General features: G+C 32.2%; 2 protein-coding genes and 2 long non-coding RNA genes across 6 annotated transcripts; 2 read left to right on the forward strand and 2 right to left on the reverse strand.

Moving 5' to 3' along the window:
• Window positions 1–197: 197 nt before the first annotated feature.
• Window positions 198–1334, reverse strand: LOC112905827. Of its 2 annotated transcripts, none has more exons than XR_003232038.1 (3): window positions 1233–1334; window positions 937–1135; window positions 198–528 (listed from the first exon to the last, which is right to left on the reverse strand). It is a non-coding gene; the product is annotated as an uncharacterized LOC112905827 (long non-coding RNA). The 2 variants fall into 2 exon arrangements; XR_003232037.1 differs by having other exon boundaries at window positions 199–528; window positions 1187–1296.
• Window positions 1335–1681: 347 nt separating this feature from the next.
• LOC112905828 lies at window positions 1682–2121 on the forward strand. The gene is made up of 2 exons (XR_003232039.1): window positions 1682–1910; window positions 1968–2121. It is a non-coding gene; the product is annotated as an uncharacterized LOC112905828 (long non-coding RNA).
• Window positions 2122–2433: 312 nt separating this feature from the next.
• LOC108741293 (mediator of RNA polymerase II transcription subunit 30-like) lies at window positions 2434–5163 on the reverse strand. Of its 2 annotated transcripts, none has more exons than XM_018476052.2 (4): window positions 4967–5163; window positions 4473–4915; window positions 4091–4404; window positions 2434–4010 (listed from the first exon to the last, which is right to left on the reverse strand). In XM_018476052.2, the coding sequence occupies exons 2-4, from the start codon at window positions 4894–4896 to the stop codon at window positions 3645–3647; spliced, it is 1104 nt and encodes a 367-aa protein (XP_018331554.1). In that variant the 5' UTR covers window positions 4897–4915; window positions 4967–5163; the 3' UTR covers window positions 2434–3644. The 2 variants fall into 2 exon arrangements, with proteins under 2 accessions (XP_018331554.1, XP_018331555.1); XM_018476053.2 differs by having other exon boundaries at window positions 4473–4921.
• Window positions 5164–5556: 393 nt separating this feature from the next.
• LOC108743603 (plexin-B-like) lies at window positions 5557–12027 on the forward strand (the record flags this gene model as incomplete). The annotated part of the gene is made up of 10 exons (XM_018479181.1): window positions 5557–5975; window positions 7210–7551; window positions 7774–8937; window positions 8997–9097; window positions 9161–9659; window positions 9716–9955; window positions 10020–10262; window positions 10345–11454; window positions 11540–11810; window positions 11885–12027. Coding segments are annotated over exons 2-10 (4092 nt in total), but the record flags the coding sequence as incomplete, so codon positions are not given.
• Between the last annotated feature and the right edge of the window lie 38 nt (window positions 12028–12065).

Below are 12065 nucleotides of genomic sequence, written 5' to 3' on the forward strand. Positions count from 1 at the left end.
AAGTTAACTCAAAAAACTAGCTATGGGTTAAAAAGATTGAAGAAGTATCACTGTTCAATTCCAAACGAGTATTTATTAAAACTTGGATTTTTTATATTATACTAAGCTTTTTTTTTAAGTAAGCTTAATTTTTATACGTCATTGAATAAAAATTTTACCAAAACCCCCTGTACACGGCCCTGGTATCTCGTATAGGTATGTTTTATAACGTGCGTTCTAATTTTAAGAGGAAATAAAAAATATTTAAGCTTAACTTTCATGCATTACCTTTCTCTCGAATGTATCTGGGAACATGTACTGCTTTCATCTCTTCTTAAGCGATCATCTGCTGTGCTAGAAATCATTTGATGTAGCAAGCATTTTTCGAAAAGATTTAATGCATCCAGTGGAACTAAAAACGGTTCATTGGCTGTTAAATATTTAACTATAAGTTTGTATTTATAATACTGTAGCCCCGAAGCTCTGTAAGGAATAACGTAAGATGTCTCCATCAATCCTTCTGTTCTTCTTATACCATCCAACCGAATACTATTTGAAAAAAAAATGCATAATAAAATATGACCTACCTACTCCAAATTTTTCTAAATGAATAAAAGAAATTATTACAATTGCTATGAAAATAATTTAAAAAAAAATCTAATTTATTTGAAAATTAAGCATGTATGCCAGTATTACCCTCTGCATACACCTATGGTTGTTGTAAGTTATTTTTAATACGAGTGACTAATAAAATAATATGTAAATTATGTACATGTAAATTGTATATACAACAATAACTATTCGTAAACATTTATTTAAATGAGTATGCATCTGAAATAAAAAGGCAATATTGTAAGTGTCTATGAATAATAAATTAACATTTAAGTATACGCAAATAGGTGAAAGTACGCAGTTTTGTTACTATTAATAAATATTGAATAAATAGCAACTACCTACCTATGAAGCAATGCATTTGATAGTACTCTCATGTTTAACGTATTTCCTTCGTCAAATTCTAATTTTCTAATAAGTTCTATAAAAGTTTGAATAGTTAATGGAGGCTTTGGAAAATTTTCTGCGTAACTCGATTGATAACATTTCAATAAATTCGAAGGAATGTAGGATGAAATTTGATCAGAAACTGATAGCAAACTACCTAAAAAAAATTAAAATGGGTTAAAAGTTTTTACCTTTTCCATTAGTTTACCAAAACAAAAAAATAAGACAACGTGCTTCATTCTTTTCTGACTTACACAAAAAAACTCGATTTAGGTGATGCTTGATTACTCATAATAAACAAAATTTACATTAGTGATAAAAGACAAATTGATAAGATAAGTCTACCCTACCAATGCAATATCTATCCATGTTGATACTAAGTAAATACACATCTTTTTACGCAACAAAAAAGTGAAATAAAGCACTTTTAATGAATGAAACTGATTTTTCAAGAATTATTTTAGTATTGTTTCTGGTAATTTAAACAACAAGCTATTTTACTACAAGTTCGTAAATATTTACGTCTATTGTGTGAAGACGAATCTTGGAATTTTATATTTTGTTTAAAACAGTTACATACTCATGAATTCTTAAAAGCAGTATAAAATTCATTAAATTTTGTAATGATTTTCTGTTTTCGAATTCCCGCCTTTATAGTTTTTATAGTAATATCTGTGGACGTCGTCCACTGAGCATCTATGAATCCAGTAGCTAATTTCATTCCGATTGTCTAATTTCACACTTATTGTTTAAAAGTCTAACCTTAATTTTCAATAAGAAGAAATTTAAAATTCTACTTGTTTTTACACAGTTTAAATGTTATTTTAGCTTATATTATGTCTCGGTGTAGTTCAGAAAATGCTAAAAACAATAAAAATAAAATTACTAAAAGAAGTCCATCTGTTGCAGAGATAAAGATTGAAATTAGAAAAGTAAGTGGTTCTATAAAGTTTAATCAAATATCTGAGTAAATTTTTACATCTTTTAAGCAATTTAAAGAACGATTACGAAGCTTGAGAGACAATGCGTTGGATAAGAAAAGAATTTTGTTAGAAGATTTTACAATGTTTGAGCTGAAAGAGCGTTTGCTAGAATCCTTTGATTATCCTGATAACACAGACATGCTTACAGCCTTTGAAGAAATTGAAGAAGAAATTAAAAACGAATGTAATATACAACAAGCTCAGCAGTATCAAAATGATCTAGAAAATGAAGCAAATTACCTTGTTAGTAATTCAATGGAGCCATGTATTGTATGTGATACATTGACTGTCCCAAATAGCAATGAAACTAATGTTATTTGTTTATTATGTACCAAAAATTATTTTAATTCTAATGAATTGTAGGTGTATGTTCCATTCTGACCACAATATATTTTTTATACTATATACCTGATGAATTATTGCATATTGCAGTATACTTTAATTTCTTAATTATTGCAAATAAAATTCATAGTAAAAAATTAGGGTATTTATTGATAATTACTTCTTGTGAATTACAGTGGAAGAGGTACAATTATACTAGTAGATTATGTAATTTAGAAATTAATGTTTTACACTTCACTTTTTGACAAATAGGCAAATTAATTGTTTACAATAGAAAAATAATAGTGTTCGTTTGAAGTAGCATTACAACTACTTCTTGCCTAACAAGTTACACATTAAATAAAATAATTTAATTATATCTACTAACTATCAAAAAACAATATCTTTTTCCCTCACATTTGAACATTTAATCTCGAATTTATAGTTAATTTAACATTTAAGCTTTACATTAAATCCCATTTTTAACAACCATTTAGTAATAATTTCTCCATGGTCTAAGTTCAAAAATATACATTATAACATCTGCACATTTAGCTATTAAAAGAATTATTTTAGACAATTCACAATGTACACTTACCAATTACAATCTTGTTTTTGAAATTTATCCATCTTTATTATTTTGCCAATTACCAATTTGTACTTTTATTATAACTCATTGGCTACTAAACTGATTTTTATTAATTTCATCAAACAAAGAAAGCACACAATTACCTTATCCATAAGTACTACAAATAACAGACAATTTTGTACAGAAAAATGAATTTTAGTAGTTAAATCCATCTGAAAATTATGCAAGAAACAGTAGCAAAACCTCTAAATGTCAATTTGTAACCACTGCATTGCTAAGTTCACTGAATTGGAATAAAATTAAAAGTATACAAAATTTAATTCTCATATGGATATAACTATTTATTTTCATTTATATACAGCTGCCTAAAACCAAATACTTAATAGTTATACATCCACATTATCAATAATTTGAACTTTTTTTGGCTCTGGATGGGAATAAAACGACTGCATAATTATTTCTCTCAAGAAACGTTTTAACCCGCAACTTTATAATTTTAGATATCGCCATTCTACTAATGTTATAATTAAATATGAAATACCGCGTATTATAATTTCTAAATTACACATAGACATACGACCATAATCTAGAGAATGAATGAGAAATTTATCATTTTATCACAGCTGTAACATAAAGAAAATGTTAGTTTTTGCAAGAACTGTCCCAAATTCATTAAATAAATAAAAATGAAATAGCTCTCTTAACAAACAACTTATTAATGATACAAAAAAAAAACTAAACGCTAACAACTCCAAAATTATATAATGCAATATTTATGACTTTCTCATGGAAAGCATAGTATTAATTTCCCAAATAATTCTACGTAAATGATCTATTACTTCTTTGAGTTGCCTGTTTTTCAAAACTACCTGCTCCATAACATCCTTACTCTCTTCACAGGCAAGTCTATAAGACTCGTGGTTTTTCTTTTCCTCATGTTTAGGGTCAATTTCGTCCTTATAAGGAATTAAACTTTCAATATGAGTGTATTCCATTCCTTGCAGTTGACAATTTTCATTGCACTTTTCATATATCAGACGAAGCCTTTTGAAGAGGACACGGATTGTACGAAGTTGTTCTTGCACTTTCACTTTTTTCTCGTTACTTGTATTAGTACCCTGTGGAGTACCATTTGGAGGCTGCAATTGTACATACAGAAATGATTATTGTACTTTATATATATTGCATAAAATGTTTTGTTCTTCCAATTTCTTTTTACCTGGATGGTTTTTAGTGTTTGGAAGACTTCCTGTGTTCTGCTAACTATATCCTGAACAGTTTCTTGACCAATGCGACAGAGAGAGGCTGTATTAAATTCTTTTGACTGTTGTTGCTGTTGTTGCTGCTGCTGCTGCTGTTGTTGTTGCTGCTGCTGCTGCTGTTGTTGTTGTTGTTGTTGTTGCTGATGTTGCTGCTGCTGCTGCTGCTGTTGTTGCTGCTGTTGTTGTTGTTGTGGTACTACAGGTGGTGTGGGAACTACAGGAGGTTGTTGTAGTACTTGTTGTTGTTGCATGGTATGATGCTGCAAAGCACCTAAATCAAATAATAGTTTAATCACCACATATTTAAATTCATAATGATATTGTTTGCATTTAACTTACCAGTTCCTTGGATTTGCAATGGACTTTGGTGTGGTACCATCTGAGTGTTAGAATTCATGTTATATTGTTGTCCTAACTGACCAATAATAGGACTATTAACAGGCATATTTGGATTTATTTGATTATTTAATGATGTAGGCATTTGGGGAACCATTTGGCTTCCAATCTGAGGTCCCATTTGGGGACCCAATTGATTCCCTATTTGAGGAGCCATTTGAGTACCCATTTGTGGCCCAATCTGATTGCTCATTTGAGGTCCCATCTGTCCAGACATTTGTACTGGCATTTGACTACCCAACTGACTTGTCAACTGGTTCTGTATGCCCCCCATTTGGTTTTGCATTGAATTTCCTCCAAATTGTGAACGCATACCTGCTTGTGCATTAGTTAAATTTGGTAAAAAATGATGAGGAGGACCAGACATCTTGATTAGTTATTTTCAGCTAAAACTATTTACATAAATAAGGTAAAAACGCATATACACCAAAGCTTACATTGCACACTAGAACACAACACAATAACAAGAAAATTTCTACAAATCAAAAGGATGCAGCAATTTTTGATGGAAGCATATTATAATCAAATAGAGACGTTATTTTTTATGAATATATTTCAATTTGTTGCTCTTTTAAGTAAATTCGGCGCATTCTGTGGCCGATCACTGCCGACCACTTTTTTGAGGTTATTCAACTTTTTTATGAGCTTTATAGGTTAAAAAATTTGATAATGTCTAAAGTATGCTCGAAATGGAAATTAGTTTCTTAATTCATCCAAATTATCAATTTAATAATTATTTATTAGGGATTATCACAAAATTAAATTTAGGCCGCCTGAAAAAGAGGGAAGTGTTTAAACATAAATAATAAAACGTACAATTTTTTTGTATTTTTAAAAAGTACAAAAATTAAAAAATGTTTTCATTTCAATTAAATATCGATATAATAAATAGAGCAATAGTCATGAAATTCTTAGTAATTGATAACAATATTAAATTGATTTAGTAATACATAATTTTTAAATTTATTTTAGATCTGTGGTTGCTACTGAACTTCTATGATATTAACCCTTGATGAATTTAATAAACGTTTCATCGATGTAAGTTGATGTAAGTACGGAATCTATAATCTATAATGTTGTCTTTGTATCGGCACTCCCTTGTTTAGCAAATTAAAAAGTAATAATCATGAATGAAGGTGCTGTTGAGAACAAATTAGGTAGAGAAACAATGCAAAGAAATAGGTGAGAGAAAACCAAGAAGCCCGATTCGGCATGTTTTTTACTGTAGACGAATTCAAAATGGAGTATTAGTCAGTCAATTTGTTTTTGTTTTGTGATATTAAGACTACATCATTCTGTTTATGTTCTATTAAAGTGGGTGCCAAGTGCAGATAATATTGTTTTTTCTAAGTTCAAAAGTGTTCAAAACAAACAAATCTTTCAGTCTTATCAACACTAATACTGGACATATGATCTCTGTGTTAATTAAGTAACAACAAATGTAAGGTAAGTTTCTTTGAGAAACTGTAAAACTACTTTTTTAATAAGATCTTGATTATTATGTTATTTTAACAAACGGATTAATGCTATTAATTTATATAAAAATTACATTTTTTTTTCAACTTATGAATCCACATACTGCAAAGCGGTGNTAGCCAGAAATATTTCAGCTTTGTTAATGGGTATATTCTTTACAATTTCATATGTATATTTTTTGAATTATTTCAATCAAAATACCATAGTTATACATAAATTCGTTGTAAAATACCAGGATGTAGGTAGAAACAATCTGTATTTGATTCAAGAAATAGTAATTTGTCTTCTTGCAACAGAAATTATCAGTCACAGTAGTGAAGCATGCAGGTATTGTCATGAATCTTAATTGGATAAAATTCATAGTAATGAATTATACATTATCTTTTTTTATTGTTTGACTAAAGAAACGTCTACCTGTATATACCAAAACAGTACAAATATTCTAATCATTTTAATTGTTTACATAAAGGTAAAAAGGTACGAGAAACTATGTAAGCATATAAGTATATACCTATCTATATTAACTTTTTTGTATTGAATAAAAGAGCTAAGTTTAAATAATTTAATTTTAATTCAGTTCTTTATATCCATCACCTGATGAGTAGAAAAATTATTTATCAATATAAATACAAAAACGTAACATGACTAGATAAACACTTACATCATTTGAAAAGAATTTTACATTTAATAACATAAAATGTGATTTTAGACCTAGATTTAATTTCTTGACACTGATATTCAATTTAAATAGGAATTTATAACATTTAATCACAGTCATCATATAGTGTACTAATTTTAACTCAGAATCAGTAAATCTAGTTGAAAACTGATTATTAATGTTAAAGTTTGTAAAATTTTTTAAAGGAGTTTTATGTCTTCCTGAAACATTTTCAATTTTACCCGTATGTCTGAGAAATCGATTGCGTATATTTATTTTACTAATTAAAACTTTAACCACTTGTTTGTTTTGTAGAGACAATTATTAGGTGTACCAGTAAAATGATAATTGCTTTTTTAATTAATGAATGCAATTTTAAGTTGGAAGAATCACTCTATTAAAAATTTATTCAAAAATATAAAATTTTACGTTTAGATTAAAAGTTTTTAATAGTATGTTATTGTGCTTTCTGCAATCTTTAGTATACAATTATATAAAGTTCGAAATCTTTTTTAAATTAATATATTTTTCTTTATTATTTTATAGGATGCATCATAGACAAAGTAGATGCCCCTTGCGACCTTGTGGCATGTTTTCGTCCTTTTTTCCATGGTGAAAAGCTACGCAAACGGGGCCCTTGCGGCAACTTTGTTGTTGCTTGTGGCCCTGTCAAGCGGTGCTGATGGAGGTGTGGTTGTAGCACAATTTCCACCATCTGGTGAGCCCCAACTCAAATTTTCTCATTTGGCTATCGACCACGAGACAGGAAATCTTTTTGCTGCTGCTACTAATCGACTTCTACAGCTAGATCCAGATCTTACTCCTGAACACGTTGTTATTACTGGACCTCGACATGATAGCCCTTTATGTCACGCCACTGGCTGTCAGGTAGCTTTCTATCTCAATTTATTACTCCTATCTTATATGTATACTAAAGCAAATAAGCAGTTCTTAAACAAAAATTGCCCTTTTTATATTCACTGATATTGAAAACTATTGTAAATAAGAAAGGGTATTAATAACTGTCCACTTTCTCGTTCTGGTTGATTAAACAGTGGCGTAGCTGTAGGGGTGTATATGAGTAAATCTAATATTTGTTTTTATTAATAGGGGACTGATATTCCGACGACACTAATGGACAATCACAACAAAATTTTGGTGATAGATTCACAATCTCGCACTTTAATTTCTTGTGGTTCTCTCTCACAAGGTGCTTGTGTTAAGTACGAATTACATAATATAAGTGCTCCCGAAGTTTTTGTTGCACAAGCCATAGCTGCAAACGACGAAGCAGCCTCCACGTATGCGTACATAGGTCCTAGTAATTACAACCATTGGAAGTTGCAAGTTCTCTACGTCGGTACAACGTTTACAAATAACGGAGAATACCGTCACGACGTACCGGCAATTGCCAGTCGAAATTTGGACAACTTAGAAATAGCGGAATTTTCATTTTTAAAACAATCTCAACTTAATATCGATGTTAAATATCGGGACCATTTCTTAGTTCAGTATGTTTATGGTTTTAACGCGAGTGACTTTGCGTATTTTGTGATCGTGCAAAAACAGTCGCATCTTCCGGGACAAGAGGCCGGTTACGTTTCACGATTGGCTAGAACTTGTATTAACGATGCCAATTACGACAGTTATACGGAGGTAACTTTACAGTGTATTGACGGAAATCAGAGTTATAATCTTATCCATGACGCCAAGATCGCAACTGCTGGTAGTGAGTTAGCGTCAGTTTTAGGAATTCAAATAAATACTCCCGTCTTGGTGGGAGTGTTTCAACCTGCAAAGGGTATCACGAACGAACCTCAGCCATATTCGGCTCTTTGTTTGTATCCTATAAAAGACATCGAGGCGAAGTTTAACGAAAATATTCACATGTGTTTTAACGGTAGTGTAAAGTATAGAAACATGGAATACATTTCGGGTCCTATACAAGACGGCAAATGTCCTAGCGCCGGTAATGCAGGCAACATATTGAACTTTTGCGAGGTGGGGTTAAAAATCAGTGGAGTTACTCCTATCGAAACAAAAGCATCTCTAGTTTTCCCGAATGTGACTCTGTCTGCTGTGGCCACAGCTACAACAGGAAGGCACGTTCTTGCTTTCTTAGGAACAACTAGTGGACATGTCAAGAAAGTTTTGCTCTCTGGAACGCAACCGACCGAGTACGAGGAAGTAGTTGTTGATGAAGGAAATCCTATCTTACCTGACACTACACTTTCCCCTTCTGGCGACTTCCTCTACGTTTTATCTACCTCAAAGGTTTTAATTGTATTTTGAAATTAAGTAGGTCACATTTTAAATGTAATTGTTTATTACAGATCACTAAGATTAAAGTAGAACACTGCAGTAGTTACAACAATTGTTCTGCTTGCTTGGAATCGAAAGATCCTTATTGTGGTTGGTGTTCTCTGGAGAAAAAGTTAGTTCTTAGAGTAAATAAACATTTTCAGGATAAATTTAAGACTTGTCTTAATATTTTTAGATGTACCATTCGTAGTGCATGTCAAAAAGCGTCTCACAGCTCTCCCAGATGGCTCTCATTAGGCACAGGACAACAGTGTATTGATTTTGAGCAAGTTCTTCCTGACCGTATCCCTGTTAAGCAAATGACTACTGTCCGTCTTACAATAAGAACCTTACCTGAACTTCCCTATGGTGCTAAATACAAATGTGTTTTTGGTCAGTCAGAACCAATTGACGCGGTTGTTACTGATTTTGGACTTATTTGTCCCACTCCTAACATCAGTAGTAGACCGTTAATTCCAGAAAAACAGGATCATGTTCTTGTTCCTTTGAGTGTTAGATCATCAGAGACAAATAAGGATTTCGTTTCGAGAAATTTTGCGTACTACGACTGTTCCAAACATACAATTTGTATGGACTGTGTTAGATCTCAGTGGGCTTGTAATTGGTGCATATATGAAAATAAATGCACCCATAACACATCTACTTGCCAGAGAACTACAGTCAGTGGTGAAAATGTAAGTCCATATTGGGAAATTGAAAATATGTTATGAATAATTTTTTGTTGGTTTAGAATCCGTCTAGATTGCCGAATCACGGAATCAATTTTTGTCCAAGATTTAAAAGAAGGGATGTTATTTTTTTACCTAATGGAGTTCCTAAAGAGATGATTTTTGAAGTTGAAAACTTGCCCCATCCACAGCCTGGCCACACTGGATTCCAGTGTATTGTTAATATTGAAGATGACGCCAAGATGCTTGTTCCTGCTAGAGTTGATGCCAACAATAGATTTATAGTTTGCGATAAAACTACAGTGAGTCTACTAGTGTAAGATCTCTTATTCATATGAGTAATTTATTTCTATTTTTTAACTTCAGTATACATATAAGGAAAAGGTAGGAGAATACAAAGCTAGTGTTCGTGTTATTTGGAACAGAAATCACCACATAGATTCCATGAACGTTATCCTGTACAGATGTGATATATTAGGTTCTGACTGTTCTTTGTGCGTCACGAGAAATTCTAAATATCAGTGCACTTGGTGTGGAAACACTTGCAGCTACAACGAAACATGCCAATTTGTATCTCATCCAGAATGTCCTAAACCAAGAATAGATGTTGTAAGTAACGTAATTTTTCTCCATAATAATAATAATAATAATATAATTTTACCATTTTAATGCTAATTGTGTATTTTCTTAGATTAAGCCATTAAGTGGTCCAATAGAAGGTGGCACATTAGTTACTATTGAAGGCAGTAATTTAGGTTTGAGGAAAGAAGATGTAATGGGAAAAATAAAAATAGGAAAAGTGCCGTGTGAACTTGTAACTTACGAGGTTTCTGTCAAAATTCAATGCATAACAGGATCGTCCCTTACAGAAATGACTGCACCGGTAATAGTGGGGAATGAAGCAGGATACACCGAGTCTGCAGTAGAATTCAGCTACAAGGATATTCGGTTGATAAACGTGTACCCTCGGATTGGACCTCAGTCGGGAGGTACACAGTTGGCAATTACTGGTCAATACTTGAATATCGGCACTGTTATAGTGGCTTACCTCGACAATTATGCTTGTCGTGTAAATTTAACGCAAGCGTCAAGTAGTAGATTAACTTGTGTAACATCTCGTGCTTCAAAACCGACAAACATAGCGCGGCTTACATTGAGTATAGATGGAGCAAATCGAACACTTGAGGGAAACCCTTTTAATTACACACAAGATCCCACAATAATGGAAATAAAACCATTAAAAAGTTTCGTTTCTGGTGGTCGTATGATCTTCGTCCATGGAAGTAATCTCAACAGTATCCAGAAACCAGAAATGGAAGTTTATTATTTCAACGATCCTGTGCCAGTGAACAAAACTGTTTGTACCGTCCTTAGTTCGACCCAGATGGAATGTCCTAGTCCAGCAGTTAATCGTCAATTTTTGTTGGCAAGCACTCGAATTCCGCGTTCTGTACCTAGAAAAAATTCGGTTGCAAAAACTTTAGAACTTAATCTTCGTATAGAATTTGTTATGGACGACGTTGTAACAGTACGTGATTTAGAAAAACATTTTCCTAATTTACGTTCTCAGTTGTTGTTCGTGGAAGATCCGAAATTTTTCGAATTCCCGAACCAGGTAAAGCTTTATAAAGGGGATACTTTGGTAATAGAAGGAGAAAATTTGAACGTAGCCAGCGATGAGACAGATGTTGTCGTTACAATAGGAAGAAAACCCTGCAATGTCACCAGTTTGGCTTTAACACAACTTGTCTGTTCTCCTCCAGAACAGCAGCCAGAAGATCTAGATGAAAATGGCGTTAAAGTGAGTAAAATGCGTTTCTAACGTTACCGTTTTTATAGTAAGTTTGGCTGCAAAAAGGTGTAACTATGTACTTGTACTTTTTTAGACTGATAAGAGTCTTCCGCTAGTTGTTGTCAGAGTTGGAAGAAACCTTCGCTTTCCCATCGGTTATTTAAGATACGACTTATTAAAACCGTTCACTTTCCCACCAGAAGCTATAGCAATGATAGCAGCCGGAATATTCTTATTTGTTGTATTTTTTCTGGCTGTACTTGTTATTTACAGACGAAAATCTACACAAGCTGAACGTGAATATAAACGTATCCAAATTCAAATGGATACCTTAGAAAGTAACGTGCGCTCTGAATGTAAACAAGGTAATTGTAAAAACAATAATTACGGTTTTTTAATCATTCGTAATAGTTACTCATTATTTTTTTGTTTTTTCCAGCATTTGCAGAATTACAAACAGATATGACAGATTTAACAGCAGATTTAGAAAATTCCGGTATACCTACCCTTGATCATATGAGTTATATTATGAAGGTCTTCTTTCCCGGTGTTAGTGATCACCCTATACTGAACGCTCCGAAGGTAATGATCATTTAAATAAAGGAATATAGTACTTATTT

Source organism: Agrilus planipennis, unplaced genomic scaffold (genome assembly GCF_000699045.2).
Source record: "Agrilus planipennis isolate EAB-ADULT unplaced genomic scaffold, Apla_2.0 scaffold789, whole genome shotgun sequence".
Taxonomy (NCBI): domain Eukaryota; kingdom Metazoa; phylum Arthropoda; class Insecta; order Coleoptera; family Buprestidae; genus Agrilus; species Agrilus planipennis.